At 44.6% G+C, this 26,143-nt stretch overlaps 2 protein-coding genes across 5 annotated transcripts in view; one reads left to right on the top strand and one right to left on the bottom strand.

Annotated features, from left to right (window-relative positions):
• Positions 1 to 16,463, bottom strand: part of ENOPH1 (enolase-phosphatase 1) — a gene marked incomplete at its 5' end in the record, with an annotated part of 36,245 nt that extends 19,782 nt beyond the window's left edge. The window contains one exon of the mRNA XM_047719875.1: positions 15,258 to 16,463. Coding sequence (XP_047575831.1) covers positions 15,258 to 16,463 — 1,206 coding nt within the window. The remainder of the gene's footprint in view (positions 1 to 15,257) is intronic.
• Positions 16,354 to 21,635, top strand: HNRNPDL (heterogeneous nuclear ribonucleoprotein D like). Of its 4 annotated transcripts, XR_007125377.1 has the most exons (9): positions 16,354 to 16,942; positions 17,651 to 17,819; positions 17,920 to 18,081; positions 18,556 to 18,687; positions 19,007 to 19,121; positions 19,622 to 19,792; positions 20,131 to 20,223; positions 20,597 to 20,701; positions 21,371 to 21,449. XR_007125377.1 is itself a non-coding variant. In XM_047719677.1 (8 exons), the coding sequence occupies exons 1-7, from the start codon at positions 16,500 to 16,502 to the stop codon at positions 20,199 to 20,201; spliced, it is 1,263 nt and encodes a 420-aa protein (XP_047575633.1). In that variant the 5' UTR covers positions 16,354 to 16,499; the 3' UTR covers positions 20,202 to 20,223; positions 21,371 to 21,635. The 4 variants fall into 4 exon arrangements, 2 of the variants coding, with proteins under 2 accessions (XP_047575633.1, XP_047575634.1); XR_007125378.1 differs by having other exon boundaries at positions 20,131 to 20,701; XM_047719677.1 differs by lacking the exon at positions 20,597 to 20,701 and having other exon boundaries at positions 21,371 to 21,635.
• The last annotated feature ends 4,508 nt before the right edge of the window (positions 21,636 to 26,143 follow it).

Here is a 26,143-nt window from a genome sequence, read left to right as displayed (position 1 = left end):
CACGTTGAGGTCTTTTATTTATTTCAAGTTTATCTTTGTGTACGGTGTAAGAGAATGGTCGAGTTTCATTCTCCTACATATAGCTGTCCAATTTTCCCAGCAAAAAGTTCTCTGTTTTGTTTTGTTTTTTTGCTTATACATTTTCTGCAGTGACAGTGTATAATCTCTTTTTAAATTGAGATATAACTGACATATATCAGTTTCAGGTGCACAACATAATGATTGGACAGGTACATACAATACTGCAGAATGATCATCATAATAAGCCCAAGTACCATCCATCATCACACAGATTTCTTCTTGTGATAAGAACTGTTAAGATATACTTTCTTAGCAACCTTCATATATTCAGTAACAGTAGCATTAACCAAAGTCACCATGCTGTATATTACATACCAGAACTTACTTATTTTATAACTGGAAGTTTGTACTTGCCTGAACACTTCCAAAGATGGGAATTAACAACTTCACAGAAGTGGTCCCTGTCATCTGTTAGACAGCTTCAGCAGCTGTGGGATTAAAACTGCTCCTTAAATATCTTTCTGAAGACCATCCTAGGAACTACCAAAAGTCTGGTGCTCTCACTGCTACATAGGGCCACAGGGGCTCAGAGACTGTAATTCTGGTGTCCCTATTTTCAATGCCATAAGCAGGGATGTAACCATTCCTCTCTGAAAGCAGAAGTCTTACATTTCATCATGTGCATTCAAATGAATGAATAAATGGATTGCCAGATAAGAAAAAAAAAAAGTCTTCTAAATCCCATTAAGGAGATTAAACTACTTAAAGAAAGATAAACTATAATCTAATTAATTGCAATGAATCATATCACACAAGGAAAGGTTATCATTACAAGGGGCTAATAGCTGGGATAAGATTTTAAAAATAGGCATAGGGAGAGAGTATCTGTTATTGTTGGAGTTTCAGAGAAGGAAACCTGATTGGCCTGAAGTCGTAGCCCTTAGCAGTGGAAGGGAAAGGGAAGGAATTGATAATTTATTTTTTTATTTTTTGAGAGAGAGAGCAAGAGCGAGTAGGGAAGGGGCACAGAAAGGAAGGCTCTTAAGCAGGCTCCATGCCCGGCTCAGCGCCAGGCTCAGAGCCCTCATAACCCTGAGATCATGCCTTGAGCTGAAAGAAGCTTGACTGGCCGAGCCACCCAGGCGCCCTGACATCCCCTTTCTGAATCCACCTTGCATCCCTGCAGGGAGAACCCTCTGAACACATGAAGAAACTGAGGTTCTCAAGGTTTCATTGCTGATAAAAAGTAAAGGCAGGACCCAAATCCAGGCCTATCAAATCCCAATGCCTGAGCGTATCCAGTTCCGTAGACGGATGACTCTGGGGAGCACCACTCACTGCGATCACTCAACCTTCCGGGATCCTGACAGTCACAGAAACTTCTAATAAAGCTCTCAAATACATTTCTACTACGAAAAATGAGACATTTAAGTTCACCTGGCAAGTCTGTAACATTTCTAATAAATAGTAGTAATAACACAAGCAGTGTAGTAATAGTGGGTGTGACTGCCAACACTCACTGAGCCCCTACCATTCCAGGCACATCTCTGCCCATAGCCAGTCTTCAGTGACTTCATCTAATCACAAGATTTTATTTATTTATTTGACAGAGACATACAGCGAGAGAGGGAACACTAGCAGGGGGACTGGGAGAGGGAGAAACAGGCTTCCTGCAGAGCAGGGAGCCCAATGAGGACCAGATCCCAGGACCCTGGGATCCTGACCTGAGTTGAATGCAGACGCTTAACAACTGAGCCACCCAGGCACCCCTAATCTCAAGATTTTAAATACCATCTATTGCTGATGACCCTCAAATCCATAGCTTTAGCATGGACTTTCTCCCTGACCTTACCAAGCACTCCACATTTATTCAATGAATTGATTAATGAATGGTCTTAATGAAATCATTTCAATTTGCATAAAAACCTTATGAAACAAGGGCTATTATTCCATTTTGCAGAAGCACATAAAGGTTAAGTACATATTAACAGACTATGGTAACAGTTTATTAATCAGATTTTTTTTTTTTTTTTTTTTTTTTTTTTAGTTTGAAGTGCCAGACTCCAGAGCTTCATCATCCTGCTGCAGGGATCTAATGAGCTTAAACGAACCTACAATGGCTTAGACCCACACAAGGCCTGGCCCAGGAGACAGCCAGCCTCACGTGAACTGCCAAACAGCGGCCTGACCCGGGGTCCTTTCCAAAGTCTCACCCAGGTCCCGCTGCCGTGATGACCACTAGTATCCAAACGACATGTCTTAGTCTCTCTTTACTCAACGAAGGGTGTCAACCCCACACTTTTTAGACTTCAGAAAAGGAACTTGCAAGAAGGCCACATAATGAATCACTCAAAAGAAAATCAAGTTAATGAAACCCTCATGTACACACCCAGAGGACAAAGAACTCTTTTCAGTATTAAAGACTTCTTTGGAAAGAAATCTGTGTTTCTGAAATGGAATCCCCTGCGAAGAGGTCCCGGGGCCCCACGAGGGCCTCTGAGGACAAGCCCTCCTGGGACCTCCCAGAACCTCTTCCCAGGGGATTCCATTTCAGAAACATGGACTTCCTTCCAAAGAGGGGTGATGGAGAACCGGGTACAGCAGGCTCCCAGGTGCTGGCTTTCCCTGTCTCTGACTCCTACCTCCACCAAAACCAATTTTGAAAATCAAGAGTTAATAAATACAAAAATCAAAAGTATTACACAAAAATAAGCTTTTACTATTAGAAAAAAAGCCTTTTTTTTCCTTTAGTGAAGCATGGGGGTAAGCTGTAAGAATGGAAAATTTTAAGAATCATCAGACAAGGAAGGACTTCTCAGAGCTAAATACAGGATGTCCTTAAAAAGTTTATCTGAGCAAAACAAAACAACAAAGAAAACAAGCTTATCTGAGCAAGATAGAGGCCTACCTACATATACTTAAAAAGTGAAGGTTATATAACTGATGTCTTTTGGGGAGTAGATTGGACATTTTTTTCAATAATGTCAATTACTGTATGCACAGGAAAAAATCAAAAGGAATGTTCACCAAATTCTTAATGGTCATCTCTGGGTGACAGAAACAAAAGGAGACATTCAGTCTCTATTATATTCTTCTATGTTTGCAATTTATAACAAGCATGAATTATTTTGAGGAAAAATCGGGGGGGGGCGGGAACCACTTTCTTCTACCCACAAAATAACAGATACAAGTTTCCATAATGATATATTTAGCTTCTTAACTTAATTTTAATTGTGAATAAAATTTCTATGTTTCATGATTTTTTTTTTTTAAAGATTTTATTTATTTATTTGACAGACAGAGATCACAAGCAGGTAGAGAGGCAGGCAGAGAGAGAGGAGGAAGCAGGCTCCCCGCTGAGCAGAGAGCCCGATGCGGGACTCGATCCCAGGACCTGAGATCATGACCTGAGCCGAAGGCAGTGGCCTAACCCACTGAGCCACCCAGGCGCCCCTCATGATTTTTTTTTAAGTAAACTCTACCACCAACATGGGGCTCAAACTCACAACCCCGAGATCAAGAGTTGCACTCTCCTCCAACTAAGCCAGCCAGGCACCCCTTTTTCGTAACTCTTAATGTCCATTTTTACCTGATTTCTTCCTTTGGACTTCTAGGTTTAGAAAAGCTGCATCAATGAAAATCCTATCGTCACTCTGGAAACACTTCGGCTAAAGTGCATGTTGTTCAGACATGATAAAGTAGCACCTTGAGGAAATCTGGAATAGCACAGATAGCAGAGGCCATGCTGGACCTCAGCCTGGCCTGTGCCCATTCTGGAAGGCACCATATAGCACCATCACCAAGGACTGGCTGAATGCCTTGGTCCTGAATTCCTATGTTTTAGATCATACTGGGTCCCAATTAATTCGTATGCACAAAGTTAAACTACATACTTATAGGCCATTACCCTAATAACCTGCCAGGCTTCCCATCTTATATGGAAACTAAACAGTTGCTATTAAAACTTAAAAATGGGGCACCTGAGAGGTGCAGTGGGTTAAACATCTTTCAGCTCAGGTCATGATCTCAGAGTCCTGGGACGGAGCCCCGTGTCAGGCTCCCTGTTCAGCAGGAAGCCTGCTTCTCCCTCTGCCCTCTGCCCTCTGCCCAATCGTGCTCTCGCTCTCTCTCAAATAAAGTCTTTAAAAAATAAAATTAAATTAATTTAAAAAAAATAAAAAAGGCTTCAGTTTCTGTCCACAAGGAGCTTTCAGCATTGCTGGAAGACAAGACACAATTACAACCCCGAAGGCAGCAGGTGCCGCAGTGGCAAATGCACGGACCTGCAGAAAAAGGAGAGGACTCAAAAATTCCTGCTCAAACAAAGTCCGCTGAGAGCAGAAGCAAGTCTTAGCTATGCATGCCCACAGCCTAGCCCAATTGTTTATACATAATGAGTGCATGGAACCAACCTGCACTTGGAGGAACAAAAAAGATTACCTTCCAAGTTGGAGGAACAGGGCGGCATCAAAGAGCATGGCCTGGACGGGCACGTTCAGCTGTACAGAGGGCAATAGAAGAGAGGGATAGGGAACTGGAAATCCCTGCTCACTCAAGTTCAGGAGCTGAATCTTCGTAGCCCAAAGGAAAACACACAGCAGTTCCACGGTGCAAACATATCGCCCTCCTTACAGGTTCCATGAGGGTGATGTCTAGGTCTTAAGGACTGTGGATCTCTAGCAGAACCTGGCAACGATAGGTATTCAAATAAACGTGACAGAAGGAAGGAAAGATCATGCAAGTGCTATGACACAGAAGGTTCCAGAGTAAGAGACCCGAAGTTCAGGCCAGTGGGGCTTTCCATCCACCTGGTATACTGACCCAATCCAGTGACTCTCCAAAGTCCCTTCCCTTGGTTTCTCCCTGAATCAACAAAGCCCCGTCACATACCACACTGGGTCTATCTCCCCTTGGGAAACAGTACTAAGCAATGGGGAGGTCTGGGGGAAGGGGAAGCAAACCCACAGGTACTTATCAAGACAGTCTTGCCATTCCAAAGCTTCCACAGATTCTTTGAGATTAGATGTGTTCTGGGTCTCATTTTTACCAGGTTTTTGACGAGGTGGAAGTAATCATGGTGGGAAACCGCAGAGCAGGTGGCTTTCACTAAAGGTCAGGTCCCCTCTTCCTGACTCTTCACAAGTACTGTCGGTATTAGTCTGGTTCTTCTGCGTTATAATCAGTGTTTCCATGGAGCTTTACCATCTTCAAAGGCTTCTGCATTCCACTTCATTTAACCTTCATCACCGCCATAAGCACAGCAGATCCTGGAACCTCACTCTTGCAGGTGAAAAAGCCTAATTAAGTTCATAGAGTGAACGAAGACTGGAAACATGACCCAGTTGCAGTTACTGGGGTCAAAAATAAGCAGCCCAGGTAGAAGGAAAGTTCTAGTTCACTGTACCTTGACACTTGTCTTCTAGCAGTTTCCTACTGAGGGCAGAATGGGCATCACATACCTCTCAGTGCTGAAAACATTAGAAGCAATACTTATCAAACAGATGTTTCACTGAAGTTGGGATATACTATCAGACAACACAAGCTCTCTTCCGAGAAAGACCATAAAATTAACACAGCAGTTTTCATGAGAAAGAAATGTCAACTTTGGGGCTCCTAGGTGGCTCAGTGGGTTAAAGCTTCTGCCTTCAACTCGGGTCATGGTCTCAGGGTCCTGGGATCGAGCCCCACGTCGGGCTCTTTGCTCAGCAGGGAGCCTGCTTCCCCCTTTTTCTCTGCCTGCCTCTGCCTACTTGTGATCTGTCCGTCAAATAAATAAATAAATAAAAATCTTAAAAAAAGAAAAAAGAAATGTCAACTTCAATGGTTCTCAATTATTACCCCTTAAAATATGCTGCTAAACTATGAAAGACCATAAGAGTAAATTACAACCCTCATTAAACAATCAAGAATACATTATCCATTTCTAAAAGTGTTTTAACATAAAATATACCTCAAAAGATTATTAAACACCAGGGAAGTATATAAGCAGGATTATGTGTTTAAAGGGAATCAAGGGGCGTCTGGATGGCTCAGTCCATGGAATGTGCAGATCTTGATTTCAAGCCCCGCATTAGGTGCAGAGATTGCTTAAAAATAAAATCTTCAAAGACAGGCACCTGGGCCTAGGAGGTTCAGTTGGTTAAGCATCTGACTCTTGATTTCAACTCAGGTCATGTTCTCATGGGTTGTGAGATCAAGCCCTGCATTGGAGGCCCAGCACGGAGCCTACTTAAAAATTTTTTAAATAAATGAAAGAAAGAAAGAAAGAAATGAGTGAATAAATAAAATCTTTAAAAATAAATAAATAAGATGTGGTATATATACACAATGGAATACTATGCAGCCATCAACCTGCCCCCGCCCCGAAATCTTGCTATTTGCAGCAACATGAATGGAACTAGAGGGTATTATGTTAAGCAAAATAAGTCAATCAGAGAAAGACAATTATCAAATAATCTCTCTGACATGAGGAATCTGAGAGGAAGGATGGGGGGCTGTGGGGAGAAGGGAGGGAAAAATGAAACAAGACGGGCTTAGGAGGGAGACAAACCATAAGGGACCTTAATCTCAGGAAACAAACTGAGGGTTGCTGGGGGGTGGGGAGGAGGGAGAGGGTGGCTGGGGGATGGACATTGGGGAGGGTATGTGCTATGGTGAGTGCTGTGAGGTATGTAAACCTGGCAATTTGCACAGACCTGTACCCCTGAAACAAATAATACATTATATGTTAATAAAATAAACAAAATAAACAGAAATCAAAATCTTTATCATTTTGATTTTCAATTAAATGGGTATCTGCTACTTCAAATAAATATTATTTACAAAATATTATTTACAAGGATTTGTCTGTTTAATTCATATTTTCTAACTTAGAAAGTTTAGTTTGAGATCTTTCCTTCCCTTCAGTCTAAATCAAAACCTTGCCAAGTATCTCGTTCTCTGAAAGTCCAGCCCCTAAACACTGCCTTTACCAACCTCCATACCAACACAATCTTAAAAAAAAAATCTGCCACATCTTAAGATTGCATCCAACACCATTAATGATAAATTTCAAAACAAAAGTGGAGCCATTATAAATTCTAATTCCTATGTAGCCTAGAACTATAAAGGGATCTGCTAGAAGTATCTGTACTCATCAAGTATGGTAAAGGGGAAAATTTCCCCACTGTCAGATATCCATATCCTAAACCCCAAAACCTGTGAATGTTACTTTATTTGGCAAAGGTACTGCAGGCATGATTAACTTAAGGATCAAGATAGGAAGATTATCCTTGGATTATGTGGCTGCATCTGATACAATCACAAGGGTCCTTAAAGGTCAAAGGAAGTAGGAAACTCAGAGTGAGAGACTGGTCTGAAGATGCTATGCAGCTGGCTCTGAAGACAGAGCAAAGGCCCATGAACCAGGAAATGTGGGCAGCCTCTAGAAAGTCGGAAAGGCAGGGCAATTTTTCTGCAACCCTGTCAACACCCTGATTTTAACTAAGTGAGATCCATTTCAGAGGGGTCCCTCCAGAAGTATATAACATGATAAATCTGTATTGTTTTAAACCACTAAGTTTGTGGTAATTTTGTTGCAGCAACCACGAGACACTAACACAACACGTTTAGCAAAGCACTATTCACTTGCCCATCTGCCAGGAGACCATTCCAAAGGCTTATCGCGCAGGTGCCAACTATACATACACATTCAATTAAATACACATTTAAACCAACTATCTAGATGGTCCTGTTAAGTACACATAACTCCTTGCTAATGTTCTATTTGTCCTTTAAGAACAACGGTGCAGGGGCACCTGGGTGGCTCAGTGGATTAAGCCTCTGCCTTTGGCTCAGATCATGATCTCAGGGTCCTGGGATGGAGCCTCGCATCGGGCTCTCTGCTCAGCAGGGAGCCTGCTTCTCCCCCACCCCACCCCCCCGCCTACTTGTGATCTGTCAAATAAATAAATAAAATTTAAAAAAAAAAAAGATTGGTGCTTTCACTTTACACTTCAGTTCTGGCCGGTGATTTGCTAAAGCTGGGAAATGGCCACTGGCGTAATGCTCTGTTGTCTATCGACCAGGCTTATGCATCACGTTGTTCTCTCGTACAGGGCCTTACTGACCCATAACAGTTCACTTAACCTGAGAGGCTGGGGCTCTGTTAACGTTGACAGACCTCCTTAGTGCATCTATACTCTCTTGCTCGGTCTACTTTATCGTGCCAGATGAGCTCTGAGAGAAGAGCAGCGCTTACAGGCCTACACACAGGTGTAACTTACAAATCTGCAGAAGACTTAGAGTGTGGAACATGGAGCATCACTGGGCACCTGTGACAAATTCCACATCCCGTCCCATGCCAGGCCTTCTGACTCAGAAACTTCCTTTTAGCAAGAACCCGAAATGATCTGTATATACATTCAAGTCTGAGCAGCACAGATACAAAGAACCTTTGGCTAGGGGACCCACCATGCCCCACTTAATGTATTTTAGGGGCAAAAATCCCAGTCAGATCCATATTTTCAGTTAATGGGATCTTCTCAGTTATTACCAAGATTTTATTCTCAAGCATAAAGTATTCCTAAGGCATAAATGAGAAACATGTCTCCTGCCTATCTCCTCTAACAAGATTTATTGGGATGGTAGATGAAATATCGATGCAAACATATTCATTCATTTTACAGTTTTTTTAAGGGCTAAGCACCCATTAAATGTCCTCAGCAGCCTTATGAGGTAGATCCCCCCCCAGTACAGCTGAGGAAATATGTACCTCATTCAGAGACATTAACTAACTTGCCATAAAACACACAGAGAGGAGCCAGAATGCTCATCCTGACCTGCACAGTGTCCAAGCCCATGGGGTCACTACTATTCTACACTACCCATCCTCGTTACCTGTGGATTCCGTACTTGCAAATTCTCCTACTCAAATTTATTTGTAACCCCAAATCAATATATGCTACACTTTCCTGATCATTTAAAAATAAGGACATGTGCATGGTGGCAAACATGTGCAAACACTTCACTGTACCCATTCCCAGCAAGTGACCATGTGCCTTATTTTCCCTCTCGTGGTTTAAACAAGCAGCCTTTTCAGAGTCTATTTAGTGCCATATTTTTTGCATTTTGTGCCTCTGTTGGTGATTTTGCAGTTCAAAATGGCCCCCAACCAGGATGCTGAAGCTCTGCTTAGTGTTCCTGCATAAGAAACCGTGACGGGCCTTTACACAGGCCTCATTAAAGCCAGAGTCCCAGTACCGTGGCTGAGAGGTCAGTGTTAATCAATCAATAATAGACATTAAGTACGGGAAACAGGAACACATACAAGACAAGGTTACATACTGATCAGTTCACAGAAATGTGTGACCAGAGGCTCCCAGGAACTTAGCCCTGTATTTTCTTTAGTGGCAATGAATCATTACTTGCTAATGCAGGGTTCTCGGTGACGGTGGAACAGAACTACCTCAACTGTCATTGCATGTACGTTACATGTACGTGTCAACACATAACAGGAAAGCCACAAAATTAAAGAGTATTTTCAGAAGCAAGAGGGCAATTTTCTCCAAACCCAGAAACAATAGCTGAAGGTTCCTGACAAGATAACCGCAGAGACCGGTGACGGTGTTATTACAAAGGCTAACAGACTAAAAACACTGGAATAATACAATGTACAAAGTCAGAAAATGAAAACTACAACACCACAGACAAAATTCAAGTGGTGGCCCCATGGGGGCATGCAAGAGGATTCAATGGGCAAGGGAAGAGAGTATAAAACATTTGTTCACATTTATTATTTTAATTTCATCTGCAAATTCTAATATAAAAATAATACTATGTATACACAACTTATAATGTTTTTATTTTTTAAAGACTTTATTTATTTACTTGACAGAGAGAGACAGCAAGAGAGGAAATACAAGCAGGGGGAGTGGGAGAGAGAGAAGCAGACTTCCTGCAGAGCAGGGAGCCCGATGCCGGCTGATGCCAGGACTCTGGATCACGACCTGAGTGGAAGGCTCGATTAATGACTGAGCCACCCAGGCGCCCCATAAATTCTTATTTTAAAAAGATTTATTTAGGGGCACCTGGGTGGCTCAGTGGGTTAAGCCGCTGCCTTCGGCTCAGGTCATGATCTCAGAGTCCTGGGATCAAGCCCCACATCAGGCTCTCTGCTCAGCGGGGAGCCTGCTTCCCCCTCTCTCTCTGCCTGCCTCTCTGCCTACTTGTGATCTCTGTCTGTCAAATAAATAAATAAAATCTTTAAAAAAAAAAAAAGATTTATTTATTTACAAGAGAAAGAGAGAGAGAGAGGAGGGGCGGAGGGAGGGAAACCCAAGCCAGCTTCCTCCTGAACTCAGAGCCTTACATGGGGATTGATCCCACGACCCTGAGATCATGACCTGAGTCAAAATCAAGTCTCACTGAACTGACTGAACCACCCAAGCGACCCCACAATTTACAAATTCTATTGGCAGTGCCTGCTCCAATTCTGCTGATGGTGTGTGTACACGACCAAAACATGTTGGGAGATCAGCCCCGTAAAGGATCAGACTCAGTGCCTGAAAAGAAAATCAACACCAGAGGTATGTGTCCTGCAGTGAGGGGCAGGGCTGGAGGCTGAGGATTCAGATGCAGGGGGAACATCTAAGGAAAGCTGGACTGCTCTGCTCCCAGCAGTTGTGATGGCCTCACACAGGACCTCCCCCAGGCATCAATTCATGAGAAATTAATTAGCTGGTTGCAACATTCACTGCATGATCCTAGCTAGGAGGCCCTCCTGCTCCAGAAATTTGGCAATTCTATGACTCAGAAAGTAAGATATAACAGCTGGCAAATAAAACCATTGATTTTTTTTGTTCTTGTCTGACACGGAAGGGCTGAGGCATGCCGCAAGAGAGCTGCAGGCTGTCCGGAGAACACCACTTCCCAGACTGAGAGGATTCTAGGCAGTCCCACGAGACATCCCAGACTGTTTGTGTTAGAGTTAAGGTGCATCATACACACATTTAACTGTAAGTGCACGGACCAAAAAAAAAAGGAGGAAAGGAAAAAAATAACCATAGTCAGTGCTGGCAATCTGTGTGTTATTCCACTCAATGGGCGTTCTGTTACCCAGTGGAACAGTCTCTGTTCTCCAGCGTCTCTTACTGTGTGAGCGGCTCAGGATGAGGCTAATGCCTGACACGACATATTTTTCATCTATATCACCAAATCCCAAACCAACTACTTCCTCTGATGCTCCAGGGAAGAAGCAGGGATCATGTTTCCACCCTAAAGGAAAAATGAATGCACGACTTACTGAAAAACAGAAATCAGTCTCCAAAGAGGAATGACTTCCTAAGGGTCTTTCAAGGACAATTTTTGACAATACTCAATTTTCACAGTATATGCTGACTACAGAACCAAATCTCCAAATAAGACTCAACAATGGTTATTGTGGTTCAAGGGTTCACTCCTAAACCTATCACCAAGAGGTGGTATAAACTGAAATTTGTTACCATATACTTTTAAGGCACTTCGTGTTGATTAAAGTGCTCTCCTATCAACTCTCTCATTTAACGTACACAGAAGCCAAGCAAAGACACGGAACAAGCACGGTGGTTTCCACCTTAGAGGTCAAGTGTAATAACATAAAGAGTAGGATGGGGCGCCTGGGTGGCTCAGTGGGTTAAGCCACTGCCTTCGGCTCGGGTCATCATCTCAGGGTCCTGGGATCGAGCCCCGCATCGGGCTCTCTGCTCAGCGGGGAGCCTGCTTCCTCCTCTCTCTCTGCCTGCCTCTCTGCCTGCTTGTGATCTCTCTCTGTCAAATAAATAAATAAAATCTTTAAAAAAAAATATATATATATATAAAGAGTAGGAGTTTTGGAGCCAGAAAATTTGGGTTCAAATCCAGACATACCATTCAATTTTTAAGAATCTTAGTTTCCTATGAGTAAAATGTGGACAGTGCACACACCTCACAGAGGTTTTGAGGATGAGTCAAGTATACAAGTGGCACGTGTGTGATACTCAATGTCTGTTTCCACAGGAAGTAGAGCTCTATGTTCCACAAACCAATGTAGCTAATAAAGTCCAAAGTAGAACAAACATGTCCAATTTCCACCTCCATGCTCAGAGATTCAAGAAGGATGTGATTTAGCATCTCTTTTAAAAGGTTTAAAAGATCAGTCCTTGACATACTCTGCTACGAAGTGTTTTGTTCAAGTAAAATTTGTGAAATGTCACGCTCTTGAAGACTCATTAAGCACATATGTGAGTGTATGTGTATGATATAAAGGCTCTGAGAACTGTGTAATAAAGAAACCAGGTAAATATGTATAGCTAATATTTTCCAAAAGTGCATTTAATAATGGAATCCTTTTTGCAGAATTACTATAAATATCCACCAGACTTAATGTTCTTCTTTTTTTTTTTTTTAAGATTTTTATTTATTTATTTGACAGACAGAGATCACAAGTAGGCAGAGAGGCAGGCAGAGAGAGAGAGGAGGAAGCAGGCTCCCCGCGGAGCAGAGAGCCTGATGCGGGGCTCGATCCCAGGACCCTGGGATCATGACCTGAGCCGAAGGCAGAGGCTTTAACCCACTGAGCCACCCAGGCGCCCCCTTAATGTTCTTCTGAATATACTTTTGGAAATACTAGTTTTGATATACTAATGTGTACCAAATAAATTATAGCTTATTAGATTATAAAAGACTGAAAAGTAATGTGAATAAAGTAACAATGGATTACAGGACAAAGCACAAGAAAATATCCTTTAAACAAAGTCCCTGAAATGAGCACTGGGTGTTACAGGCAACTGATGAATCACTAAACTCTACCCTGAAAGTAATCATACACTAACTTGAATTTAAAGTTTTAAAAAAATAACGAATTTTTAAAAATAAACAAACCCCCCGAAATCATTTTTTGCAGCCTGCCTTGACTTTACCCAGTGTCAAACTTTAAAAAAAAAAAGTCTATTTAGGCCATGAAGGCATTTTAACTTTCAGAGAGATGTCAAAATAAGTCTACCATAAACAAAGATTTCAAGAAGTAGCTCATGTCATCTGGCAAAAGACAGGATTGGGTGGAGAGTGGGGAGTGGAGAGGTGGTGGGTACGGCACCCATGTTTTGTTGCAGAACTGATTTGCAGGACACCTGGGTGGCTCAGTGGGTTAAGCCACTGCCTTCGGCTCAGGTCATGATCTCAGGGTCCGGGGATCGAGCCCCGCATCGGGCTCTCTGCTCAGCGGGGAGCTTGCTTCTCCCTCTCTCTCTGCCTGCCTCTCTGCCTGCTTGTGATCTCTGTCAAATAAATAAATAAAATCTTAAAAAAAAAAAAAAAAACTGATTTTCATGAGATATCCTAGTCCCTAACCAACTTTCCAAGAACGGTACATAATCTTATGTTGCAAGCACTCTCTCTCCTGTCATTATCCCTGGTAGAGTTCATAAGGTGTGAACTATAACCCACAAAGATGAGGAATCCTTTTTTTCTGAAAACTCTGAGAAAGCAGTTATTCTGTCAGTTGTGAAGAAAAAAAAACAGTCAACTCCATTACCAACATGTGGTCAATTCTGAATATTTCTGCAGGTCTCTGGTGTAATTAAAAACTGCAGAAAAAAAGGTCAACCTAGGGGTGCCTGGGTGGGTTAAGCCTCTGCCTTGGGCTCAGGTCATGACTCAGGGTCCCCAGATTGAGTCCCAGGCTTCCTGCTGAGCTTCTCTGCTTCCCCCTCTCTCTTTCTGCCTCTCTGCCTACTTGTGATTTCTCTCTCTCTCTCTCTGTCAAAAAAATAAATAAAATCTTTAAAAAAAAAAAAAGTGAAACTAGATTTCTTAAGATCTTGTAATAAGATGTTATTTTGATTCTCCTAAAAAACTCCTAAGTGGTTATTACACCGGAGTCCTAAAAGTATACACTGACTTTACATAATAATTCACATCAAGAAAATCACTCTTCAGGGCGCCTGGGTGGCTCAGTGGGTTAAGCCGCTGCCTTCGGCTCAGGTCAAGATCTCAGAGTCCTGGGATCGAGCCCCGCATGGGGCTCTCTGCTCGGCGGGGAGCCTGCTTCCTCCTCTCTCTCTGCCTGCCTCTCTGCCTGCTTGTGATCTCTCTGTCAAATAAATAAATAAAATCTTAAAAAAAAAAAAAAAGAAAAGAAAAAAAAAGAAAATCACTCTTCACAGTTAACTTTAAAAATAAAACTTTAAAAAAATTAAAAACTCAGACTGCTCAATTTGTTCGAAGATGGGTTTTTCCTACATTGCAGACAATTATCTCTATTATTGTACGCAAACCCTTGTAGTTAATGCTTTCATCTTCGACCTCTAGAAGTCGAATAAAGCGTAGACTAGGCCCAAGGAATTCTTTTAAAAATATTAGTATTTAGGGCGCCTGGGTGGCTCAGTGGGTTAAGCCGCTGCCTTCGGCTCAGGTCATGATCTCAGAGTCCTGGGATCGAGCCCCGCATCGGGCTCTCTGCTCAGCGGGGAGCCTGCTTCTTCCTCTCTCTCTGCCTGCCTCTCTGCCTGCTTGTGATCTCTCTGTCAAATAAATAAATAAAATCTTAAAAAAAAAAATATTAGTATTTAATATTCATTGACAAATACAGGGTTTTTCGAGGCCCTGCTGGAACGCAGAGCTCTAAGCTCAGGAATGAGGAGCAGACAACTGTCTGGTCAGCAGTGACGTCCCAGGATGCGGGCTTCGGGTCAGAAAGAGGGTCAGGCGTCCACGGTTTTCAGGGACACCGGACAGAGTGCAGGCATGTTCGCTCCGTGCGGAGCCATGAACGCGGCGCCGCGGCCGGTGACCCGGGAAACGCGGCTCGGCCACGAACAGCGGTGGCGGGAAGCGGCGGGGGGAACCACCACGACCCAAGACGCCGGCGCTGCCTGAAAAGCCGTCGTTGACAGTCCGGTCCACGTTCTGCGGGACTGGAAGCCCCCAGGACCGCTCGGTCGCGGCGCCCGCCGGGCCAGGCCCAACCCGGGGCCGCCCGCGTCCCCTCTCCGCACCCGCGCGGGTCCGCCTCCGCCCCTCCCCACCCCCGCACGAAGCCGGGGCAAGGGCGCGGGAGGACGCACCGGCGGCGGCGACGGAGTGTCCCCGCACCTCGCCGCCGCCCTCCTGCCGCCCGCGCCGCGGGGCCCGCCCGCACCGCGCCTCCCGCCTCCGGCCCGAGGTCTGCGAGACTCAGAGACTCAGAGACGCCTTCGTTGGCTTCTCGGCGAACCGTGGCCGCGCTCCCTTCCGCCCCTCACCTTCACGAAAGCAATCGGGGTTGTGGTACCTTCGACGTCCAACAGGATCACGCTGACCTCGGCGGGCACGGGCAGCACCACCATCTCCCCGCCCCGCACGCGCCCACCCGCCTCGGCCCGCCGCAAGGGAGCGCGGAGGGTGGCGCCCACTGCGCCCCCGGCAGCGTCCCGGGCTTCCCACGGCCCCACGAGAACGTCCACCCGCAGCCGCGTGCGGCTGCGCCCCCGCGCCCCCGAGGCCCCGCCGGTGGCAGAGCCCGCAGCCCAGGCGCCAGCACCGCCCAGCTGCCGCGGCCGAGGCCGAGACCACGTGGGCCGGAAAGGGGCGGTCCTCGCGGAGAGCGGGAGAGGGGCGGGGCGGAGGCGTCGACGCCGATTGGCCACCGGGGAGCCGCGAACGCGATCCGTCAACATGGGACTCGCGTGGGCGGGAACAAAGCAGCGAGCGCGGGAGCCGGGCGCGCGGGTGCGCGCGCGCTCGCCGCAGACTGGTAGAGCGAGCGAGAGCGGCCCGGGGCACGTGCAGACGGGAGCCCCGCGAGTGGCGCGCCGGGGATGTGAGTGCCCCTTGCCCTCTACGGCAGCTGGCCCCCTCCCCGCCCACTGCCTCCGCTTTCGCAGCTTCACAGTAGCCCGGGCGGGCCCACGCCCCTCCCCCCGGCGGCGCCCGCAGCAGAGGCCGTGCGGGAACCGGCCCGCCGGACTGCGTCGGCCCCGGCTCCGGCCGCTCGGAGGGGGCCCCGCCGCGCCTCCCCGCCCCGCGCCCCTGCGGCGGTAGCGGAAGAGGCCGCCGCGCCGCGGTCCGGAGGGGCCCCGCGCGCCCGCTCGCGGCCGGGCCGGTTCCAGCCGGCTCGAGGACAAAACACGCTTGCGCGCGGCGGGGCGGGCGGGCGGGGGGCGCGCTCGCGGTCTCGGCCGCCGGCGCCGGGCGCAGTCCGCCTTTTTCCGGGAGCTTCCCGGCCGCGGTGCTAACCGACAGCGGCGGCCGCCCCGCAGCAGTCCGCACGCGGGCGCCGAGGGCTCTGGAAAAAGGCGGGGCGGACGGCTGTTCGCGGGAGCGGCCGGACCGGACGCCGGAGACAAAGGCTCCCCGGACCAGCGGGACTGTGGCCCTGCGACGGCGCCGCTCGGACTCTCGGCCCAGGACTCGTCGCCCCGTCGTGTGTTCCTCTTCCGACGCTTCTCTCGTCTTAAGCCCGCGTGCCCTCACCCACGACCTCGCTCCTCAGCGGGAGGGCCGCGATGGAGGTCCCGCCCCGGCTCTCCCATGTGCCGCCGCCATTGTTCCCCTCCGCTCCCGCTACTTTAGCCTCCCGCAGCCTTTCCCATTGGCGGCCGCGAGCGCCGCGGCAGCTCGCCCCGCTCCTCCCTTCGCTCGCTGCCAGCTCCGCCCGGCAGGGGGCGCGCCGGGCTCAGCGCCACGTCACCGCGCAGCAGCCCTCGCGATTGGCGGGCGGGGCGGCTATAAAGGGAGGGCGCAGGCGGCGCCCGGATCTCTTCCGCCGCCATTTTAAATCCGGCTCCATACAACGCTCCGCCGCCGCTGCCGCCGCGACCCGGACTGCGCGCCAGCACCCCCCGGCCGACAGCTCCGCCGCCATGGAGGACATGAACGAGTACAGCAACATAGAGGAGTTCGCAGAGGGATCCAAGATCAACGCGAGCAAGAACCAGCAGGATGACGGGTACCACACGCTTCTCCTCTCGTCCCCCTCCCCCAGCGCGCCGCACGCGCCCTCCGTCCCTCGAGAGCCGCGCGCTGCCTCGGCTCCTGCCCCGAGTCGATTCCCCGCGTGCCCGCCGGGTCCCTCTGGCCTGAAAGGAAGAGGAAAGTAGGAGACGGAGGGGGTGACTCGAGAGGCCCGCGGAAGGTGGGGGAAGGGCGGGGGAGTTGGAGGAGGCGGGCGGCGGCGGCGTCTGTGTCCCGAGTGCGCAGGCGCCGCGTGGGGCCCGAGGGGGAGGGGCGGCCCGCCGCGCCGCACGCTGCAGCTGCCGCCGCCTTCTCATTGTGTCTGTGCCGGGGCCCCCGCGCGCAGTCCGTGGGGAGGGTTCGTCCGTGTGTGACGGGTACCCGGACCCGCAGAACGCGGCGCGGGTTCTTCAGGTTGGAACGGTGCCTTGACAGCCGTGGAAGGGGCTGGGCCGCGGGGTGAGGGACCCGTCAGAGGCTGCTGAAAACGCGCGCAGCGCGGAGCAGTTCGCCGCGGAATTTCGTGTCCTGCGGCCGATGACCAGCCGCGCGGTGTCTCCACCGCGGTGGGCTTGGGGGTCTGTGGGCCGTAGGCACGGGCTGAGTTGTTTGAGGACGCGGTTAAACGACCCCGCTGTGTCGTGCGAACGGAAGCCACCTTGGGGCGCTGCTGATGTTTTTCTCTCAATAACTTCATTCCTAGTAAAATGTTTATTGGAGGCTTGAGCTGGGATACAAGCAAGAAAGATCTGACTGAGTATTTGTCCCGATTTGGGGAAGTGGTGGACTGTACGATTAAGACAGACCCGGTGACCGGAAGATCGAGAGGATTCGGGTTTGTGCTTTTCAAAGACGCTGCTAGTGTCGACAAGGTAGGAGCGGTTGCTCTGCGCCGGGCGGCGTCCGTGTGCCGTCCTGCAAGCCGTCGGGCGTTGGGCTGTGCGCTGTGGATTAAAAACCCTTGTCTTCTAGGTTTTGGAACTGAAAGAACACAAACTGGATGGCAAATTGATAGACCCCAAAAGGGCCAAAGCTTTAAAAGGGAAAGAACCGCCCAAAAAGGTTTTTGTGGGCGGATTGAGCCCAGATACTTCTGAAGAACAAATTAAAGAATATTTTGGAGCCTTTGGAGAGGTGCGCTGTGTGATTACGTCTGTGTGTTTCCTGCTCGGTGTGTGCATGTCACGTGCATCGCCAGCTTGTTAGAGAACAGATCGATGTGTCAGGTGGGGAGGAGGTTATAAGAACTGCTCAGGTCCCTTCTGGCCTCTGTACCTTAATCGCTGTTTTTTCTGTGCTGGGATGGAAACCAGCATCTTAATTTATTTTGGTCAAAACACAGGTGCTTTGGGGTGGTGAGTGTTTGGACTTACCAGCCAGTGGCATCTGTGGGTACAAAATGATACTAAGTTTTGCTCTTCTCTGAACGCTTCACAGATGAATTTTTGTGGTGCGATGTTGATAATAAAATAGGAGTTTCTGTGCAGAAGTATTCTGACCAGAGTAACTCACAGTGTGTTCTGTTGAAGCTTGAGACCTTTGGTGTCGTGATCCCTTTCGGTAGCTTTTATCATGGGTGGATGATGGGAGTGTGCTTCTGGGTTTCAGATTGAAAATATTGAACTTCCCATGGATACAAAAACAAACGAAAGAAGAGGATTTTGTTTTATCACGTATACAGATGAAGAGCCAGTAAAGAAATTATTAGAAAGCAGATATCATCAAATCGGTTCTGGGAAGGTAAAACCATGCTTCTATTAATGAAGTTTTGGGTTTTTTTTTTTTAAGATTTTCTTTGTTTATTAGATCACAAGTAGGTGAGACGCAGGCAGAGGGGGAGGGGGAAGCAGGCTCCCTGAATGTGGGGCTCAATCCCAGGACCCTGAGATCATGACCTGAGCCTGGAAGGCAGAGGCTTAACCCACTGAACCACCCAGGCACCTGAAATGAACATTGTGAAGGTGGTTTTTTGTTTTGTTTAGTGAGATTTCTTAATTTGTTTTGAGAAGAATAAAATGGCTTGACGGTACAGTAAAAGAAATTTCTCACGTGTTTACAGTGTGAAATCAAAGTTGCACAACCCAAAGAGGTATACAGGCAGCAACAGCAGCAACAAAAAGGAGGAAGAGGTGCTGCAGCTGGTGGACGAGGTGGCACTAGGGGTCGTGGACGAGGTGAGGTTGAATTCTTTGAAAATGACTGCATGGTTTAAGCTGTAAACGGCTCAATAGAAATAAGCCCAGGAGAAAATAAAGCAGATTTTCAGCATAAAATGCTCAAGTTAGTGGATTTTTGTTAGTTCACTGGTTTCGCGTCTTCCAAGAATGGCCACTTTTAATGGGAAAATAATACCAATTTAATGTAGTTAGGATTACGTGATAACACCATGGCATGCTAGGTTTTGGGGGCGGGAGTCCTTGTTTTAAAACCAAACAGCCTACCTGTCTTCACCTTTGTTCTGATTTTTCCGTTATATTTAGGAAGCTTGGTAATTGGCGCAGTTGGACTTTCTGTCCCCTTTTATGACAACTGGAGTAATTTTTTCAGTCAGATAATTATATAAATGTCCGTTCACCTGTTTCAGATTTTCAGAGTGAGGGACAAGAACACAACATTTTGTGGTAGGATTGGGGGTCAGAAGTTGTTATCTAACAATCATTGTGCATTGTTTCAGGTCAGGGCCAAAACTGGAACCAAGGATTTAATAACTATTATGATCAAGGATATGGAAATTACAATAGTGCCTATGGTGGTGATCAAAACTATAGTGGCTATGGCGGCTATGATTATACTGGGTATAACTATGGGAACTATGGATATGGACAGGGATATGCAGACTACAGTGGTAAGAATATTTATCTTAATTTCATAAACCAGTGGTATTAAAATTCTATGTTAAAGTACAGTCCTGTTCTGAAATTGTGTGTGGGTTTTCCATTCTTGAAGTGTTTGGAGTTAAGTTTTTAGGCATTTGATTGTCATCCGGTAATTATATTAATGTAAAAACTTTGGTTATAAATGTTGTAGAATATGTGATATATGACTAATTTATAATGGCTATTTAAGATACCTGGTATTTTAACATTTGGCATGCAGAGTTGTACATGTTTCTAAAGTATTTATAACGAAACCATTTTGTAGAAAACTATATCTTAATAGAATTTTTTTGTGTTTTCAAAATAGGCCAACAGAGCACTTACGGCAAGGCATCTCGAGGGGGTGGCAATCACCAAAACAATTACCAGCCATACTAAAGGAGGACGTTGGAGAAAACAGGTGTGTGTAAGAGTACAAGAAACCAGTGGAAATGTCTAATTTAATTTAAAGATCAATAGACAAATGAAAAATAAGTAAAAACAAAATATTATGTAGTCTGTTTTTACTAAATTGTTAACTTTTTAATTGCTTTATGAGCCCGTTTTGCCTAAAGTGTCTATAGATCTTTAACTTTAAAGTCTTATCTCACTTTCTTTAGTATTACAGAAAAACTTAAGAGTTTTTCTGTTTGCTTTGTGTACCAGGTGGTCTAGAGGAATAATTAAACTTTTTTAGAACTATTAACAGGTAAAGTACTGAAATGGGTACAACTTAAGGAAAACAAGAATGTTGTCTTCTAACTCTGACATTATACCTTGTTTGTACCCGCCAGCGGGAACTTCATTGCAGGCCGTGTGTCACCCTGACCACGTCTATCTCTGGGGGTCGCACGTTGCGGGCAGAGCGCAAGGCATACACCAGAAAACGCTGTCCTGTGGTATGGTCTCTTCCAACTTCATGTACCAGCGTAAAGATTAAAGTGGAAAACTTCAGACTTTGGCTTCTTTTTTAATCTTTTTGAAGATTAAGTGTCTAAACTTAACTTAAATGGTTTTTTACAGGAGTTAAAGTACATAAATGCCTTTTTACAGCTTAATCATTTTGGTCTTCTGTTTAGTGTTGTATTTCAATTGTGGAGCCTCATTTTAAGTGTTCATTCTTTAAGATTTAATGCTTGCTTTTTCTTTTTATAGCTAATAGTGAAATCTACAAACCAAAACAAGAACTTTAAAATCTGGGATATAAATTAAAGATCATATGCACAAAGCAATTTGTTTTCTTAAAATATAAAAGCTTATTAGAAATTCACGTTTGTAAAAGGGTTTTTTGGCTTACTAGAGATACTTCTAGTAGACCTTAATCTAGCACAGTTTAACCTGTGAAATGGGAACATTGCATTCCCCAGTTCCTTAACTAAGTTAACTATTTGGGAACTCCAGGGTGAATTTATTAATGACCCAAATTATATTTGGCCATTGAGTATGCATGTGATCTTTAATTATTGAAGAAAAGAATAAATTGAGGACTTAAAACAATTCATGAAAGTGGACCTTTGAAAGCTTTCAGAGTTGCACAAATCTAATTGCTATTTTGTTTTTGTTTTTAGGAGGAAATTGCTAAAGTTAACCCATCTTGCAGGACGACAATGAAGATTGGTCTTCTGTTGATCTAAGATGATTATTTTGTAAAAGACTTTCTAGTGTACAAGACACAACTGTGTCCAGCTGTATATAGCCGCCAATTAGTTTTCTTTGTTTTTACTTTGTCTTTTGCTATCTGTGTTATGACTCGATGTGGATTTGTGTTTATACAAATTTTATTTGTATGATTTCATGTTAAACCTCAAATAAATGCTTCCTTATGTGATTGTTTTTCTGCGTCAGGTACTAAATAGCTCTGTAAAAGTGTGATTTAAAATAAGCAATAATTAAGGCACAGTTTATTTTGTAGGGAGTATTGGTCCATAGGGAGAGACTGTGGTCCTTTATGAATAGCCAGCTACAGTGTCCCCCTGTTCCCCGTTTTTGTTAGATGTATACTATCCTCTAAGGCTTCATTTCCCTGCTAAAAGAGATTTCTACCACACCTTTAATGTTCTTTGTGTATCTGGAGGCCTTGTCATAGGGTTGTCAGTAGTGGAGGTTTTCTAGCAGACCATGAATCTTTCTGGACTGTGTCTTGGTGAAGTGCACCTTTTTGGCACAAAGCATGTTGGTAGCTCCTTTCATGAATAGAAAAGATAGTGCTTTGTTCCTGTCTCTGGGAAGCCATTAGAGATAGGCTAAATCAGGATCAGTGTGGTCTGTTAGAGCTTCGGCTAATCATAATACCCTGACTTTGTTTTCTCGATTAAAATGTCCAGATGTACCCAGGCAAAAGGCCCTGTTAAACTGTATGTAGAAGCTACAGTTTAACAGTATCAAAAACTAATTTTAACAAGCATTTTGGCAGATAGGTGGTTAAAATTTGAGCAAATGTTAGATTGAGGTATTTGAAGTAGTAGTGGCTGAGGAAATATAGTTGTATTCTGGTATTGTCAAAGCAAGCACCAAACTGAACAAAATGTTTTCTATTGGGGCATTTTTAGGAAGCTATATTGGGTGTTTACTGTTAATGTGGTGTGAGTTCTTAGAAAAAGTCATGGTAGTAGATTTCATCATTTTTAATGCATTAGTGCATGAGCCGAGTAGTTAAGCATACCCAAATTCAGATATAGGAAGGAGTAATAGGGAAAAGTACACTTTAAGTTTTATGTATGTCAGTGCAAATCTAAGTGACTGAGTCATTAAAACATCTTCCTGGTGCACCAAAAAGCAGTTTTAGCCCTAGATTTGGGATAATTTCCTGGGTAAACCCAAGTTTTGAATTTTAACATTCAGTGTAGTTGGATTTAAGGTTTTTAAGTTCTATTTTCTGTGGTTCCACATTAAGCTCTAGGATTGGCATACATATTCAGATGCGTAGTAGTTGACCTCACCTTCAACCAAATGTTAATTTCTTATGCTGATGAACCTGCCTTTTGTTTCATTTGGTGCCTGCAACTTTTCTCTGTTCAGTGATGTTTGTACTTGCTGGCTATCGAGTTACAATGCACTTGGCCTCCTTTGCATCCTGTTTTGCTATTTGACCTTAAACCTAGGCCAAGTACCAATGTTGGTTATTGCAAGGGACTGACTGTTCATTATATCGACATGCAACGTTAGGGAAGGAGGAAGATTTTGATTTTAAGTTATGTTGTCAAAGTCTGTAGGTGCAGTGTCTCTAGGGCAGTGAATCCTGTTCAAATTTATGATTAGGTGAGAAGTTGACATTGAGATTGTCCTTTCCCTGATCAAAAATGAATAAAGGCTTTTTAAACAAAATCCAAACTTTTCAATCAAGTCTTGATATATATATGATTTTGAAGAAATACACTACATCTATAGATGATTGAGAATTACAAAGAACTGAAAGTAAGAATGCGTTTGGGTGGTTTTTTTTTTTTCCCCCCAAGGGGCTTTGGACTCCATAAATTCAGATTTTAGGCTCTATGGATGCCAACTGATGTAAATTTTAAATACAGCAAGGCTAAGCCATAGGACTTCATTTGGTTGAACAATAAAGTTATCAGGGTGTCATCCAAGTATTTAGAACTAAGTAATTTGACTAAGGCGTGAGGGTGGAAATTCTGAGGTCCTTAAGACACAAACATAAGTAGCCTGTGTTCTTGTTAAATGTGCTTCCTGAATGGTTTTGACTGAGTTCTGTGTGGTGTTCCTCATCCTAATAGAAACTTTATTAATTTCACCGGTATTCTGTGGTCTCATAGTTATGTTTATAAAGATTATTAAGATGTCTGTTGGGATACTAACATGGATAAGCAGAGCTTTTATTCCATTTCCTGATGCAGCTTTCAGAATGTTGACAGGGACTGTCAATTGTAAATTTTAGTACTTAATTTTTAATATCTGAAAATTTCATCACTACCCTTTACAAAGATTTTCTGATGGGATGTAAACCACAGGATGCTAAGTTTCAGTGATTAAAAGTGATTCAAGGACACTGCAGGTGTACTGCAATTTTTCTGTTACCTTTTCTATGAAGTCATTCAAAAGTACTGTCATAAAAATATGGGTTGTTTTAGGGTTAGTTGGGGTTTTGTATTTTTGTCTTGAAATAGTTTAATTTGATGTGGAATTTCAATGGATTTTGGTTGAATGGCAAGAAATAAAAATTCACCTTTGACTTCTCAACCACTGCTTTTTATAAACTAGGGTAGAGCATAGTGCTTTCCTGGTATTACATGTAAGGTACATTCTGAAAACTTGATCTATGTTTAAGTGGTAGCTTAATCTGGTTTTATTTGAGTACTCAAATGTTTAAGAGGTTTACCCCTTTAAGCACCTGGTTGGCTTAGTGGAGCATGTGTCTTGATCTCGGTGTTTTAAGTTTGAGCCCCATATCGGGTATAGAGATTACTTTTGAAAAATCTTTAAAAAGATGTACTCCCATTTTGGTGGAGGTATATCCGTCTCACAGGATGTTGGGACTGAGTTGTAGTTTGAAAAAGGATATTCAGTATACTCTCATTTGTTATTTAAAATGTAGAAATTTCAAATAACAATGTTTTAGGGTTTGAGTTTATCAAAGACCAACACAAATGAGAAATACATGAGAAACACTGTAGACAAGTTTCCTTATGCTACTCTAGTGGTTATATCTTGAGAATCTAACCAAAAATGAATTTTGACCCCCAAAAAGATGCATGTCTATATATATCTTAAGTACAGTTTTCAGAGAAATTATCTTTGAAAGCCATCTAATTTAAAAGGCTCTTGAGGTTGTTGGCTTTAATGGTAATGGACTAAAGTTTATTGAATTTGCTACCCTTGATGAAGTTGCACAAAGGTGACAATGGGGGCTAAATGGTATTTTAGGGTAGTTCCAACTTTCCATTACCAGGACACCCTTTAATATATTCTTTCACAGACTCGGGGTTTTTTTTGTTGTTTTCATTTTGTTTATTATTGGGGTTTGGTTTGTTTTGTTGAAAGCACAGGGGGAGGTCGGGGAGATAAATCTCAACCAGGCACCACGCCCAGCCCAGAGCCCAGTGCAGGACTCGATCTCACAATCCTGAGATCATGACCTGAGCCAAAATCAAGAGTTGGATGCCTAACTGATGGCCCCATGCAGGCCCCCCCCCATTGTGTTTTGAATGGCTGTATGTTTATCAACTACATTGCTCACTATGTAATGATGCTTCTATTAAAAATCCACATAGGGCATCTGGCTAGCTCCGTCGGTAGAACATGCAACCCTTGATCTCATGATTCTAAGTTCGAGCCCCACGTTGGGTGTAGAGATTATTTAAAAATCTTAAAAAAAAAAAAAAAGCTGTCAATCACAATTTCCCACAGTATGATAATTGGCATCATATCACCAACTACAGTGCCAGCTAAGACCAAAGAATCTTCATTAGCTTGTCCAGGTTTTTAAAAATATTTCTATCAGACTTTTAAAATATTGAAAGTAATTCTTAAGAATTTTCATTACTGGGGCACCTGGGTGGCTCAGTGGGTTAAAGCCTCTGCCTTCAGCTCAGGTCGTGATCCCAGGGTCCTGGGATCGAGCCCTGCATTGGGCTCTCTGCTCTGGGGAGTCTGCTTCCCTCTCTGCCTGCCTCTCTGCCTACTTGTGATCTCTCTCTCAAATAAGTAAAATCTTTAAAAAAAAAAAAATTTTCATTACTACTTTCTAGGACTTTAGCACTATACCGGCCACATTATTGAAAATAAGGAGAAACAAAATGCATTTTTAAGTACATTTCATATTCTAGGGAAAAGTCATTTTAAAATACTTTAAATAGGGGCGCCTGGGTGGCTCAGTGGGTTAAGCCTCTGCCTTCAGCTCAGGTCGTGATCCCGGGGTCCTGGGATCGAGCCCTGCATTGGGCTCCCTGCTCAGCGGGGAGCCTGCTTCCTCCTCTCTCTCTGCCTGCCTCTCTGCCTACTGTGATCTCTCTCTGTCAAATAAATAAATAAAAATAAATAAAACCTTAAAAATAAAATAAAATACTTTAAATAACTATATTGTTACAGTTACCCGTACTAAACTATAACTATAAAGTAGTTATCCATACTACTTAAAATGTAGCATGGATACAATTCACGTTTTTTTTAATTTTTTAAAGATTTACTTATTTGACAGCAAGAGAGCACAGGCGGGGAGAGTGGCAGAGGGAGGGAGGAGCAGGCTCCCCCAGTGAGCAGGGAGTCCGAAGTGGTGCAATATGGGACTCCATCCTGGCCCCAGACACTTGAATGACTGAGCCCCCAGGCACCCCAGTTCCAAATTTTTAAAAATCATGCTTTGAATGACTTCAGAACAAACAGGCCTC

This window comes from Lutra lutra, chromosome 2 (assembly GCF_902655055.1).
Source record: "Lutra lutra chromosome 2, mLutLut1.2, whole genome shotgun sequence".
In the NCBI taxonomy this organism is placed as follows: Eukaryota; Metazoa; Chordata; class Mammalia; order Carnivora; family Mustelidae; genus Lutra; species Lutra lutra.
The sequence above is the reverse complement of the archived record's forward strand: the minus strand, read 5'-3'. Positions and strand labels throughout refer to the sequence as shown.

Coding starts and splice junctions, on each gene's coding strand:
- HNRNPDL (XM_047719677.1), top strand. CDS start 16,500: ATGGAGGTCCCGCCCCGGCTCTCCCATGTGCCGCCGCCATTGTTCCCC. Junction 17,820..17,919: donor ACGCTGCTAGTGTCGACAAG/GTAGGAGCGGTT, acceptor CTTGTCTTCTAG/GTTTTGGAACTGAAAGAACA. Junction 18,688..19,006: donor ATCAAATCGGTTCTGGGAAG/GTAAAACCATGC, acceptor ACGTGTTTACAG/TGTGAAATCAAAGTTGCACA.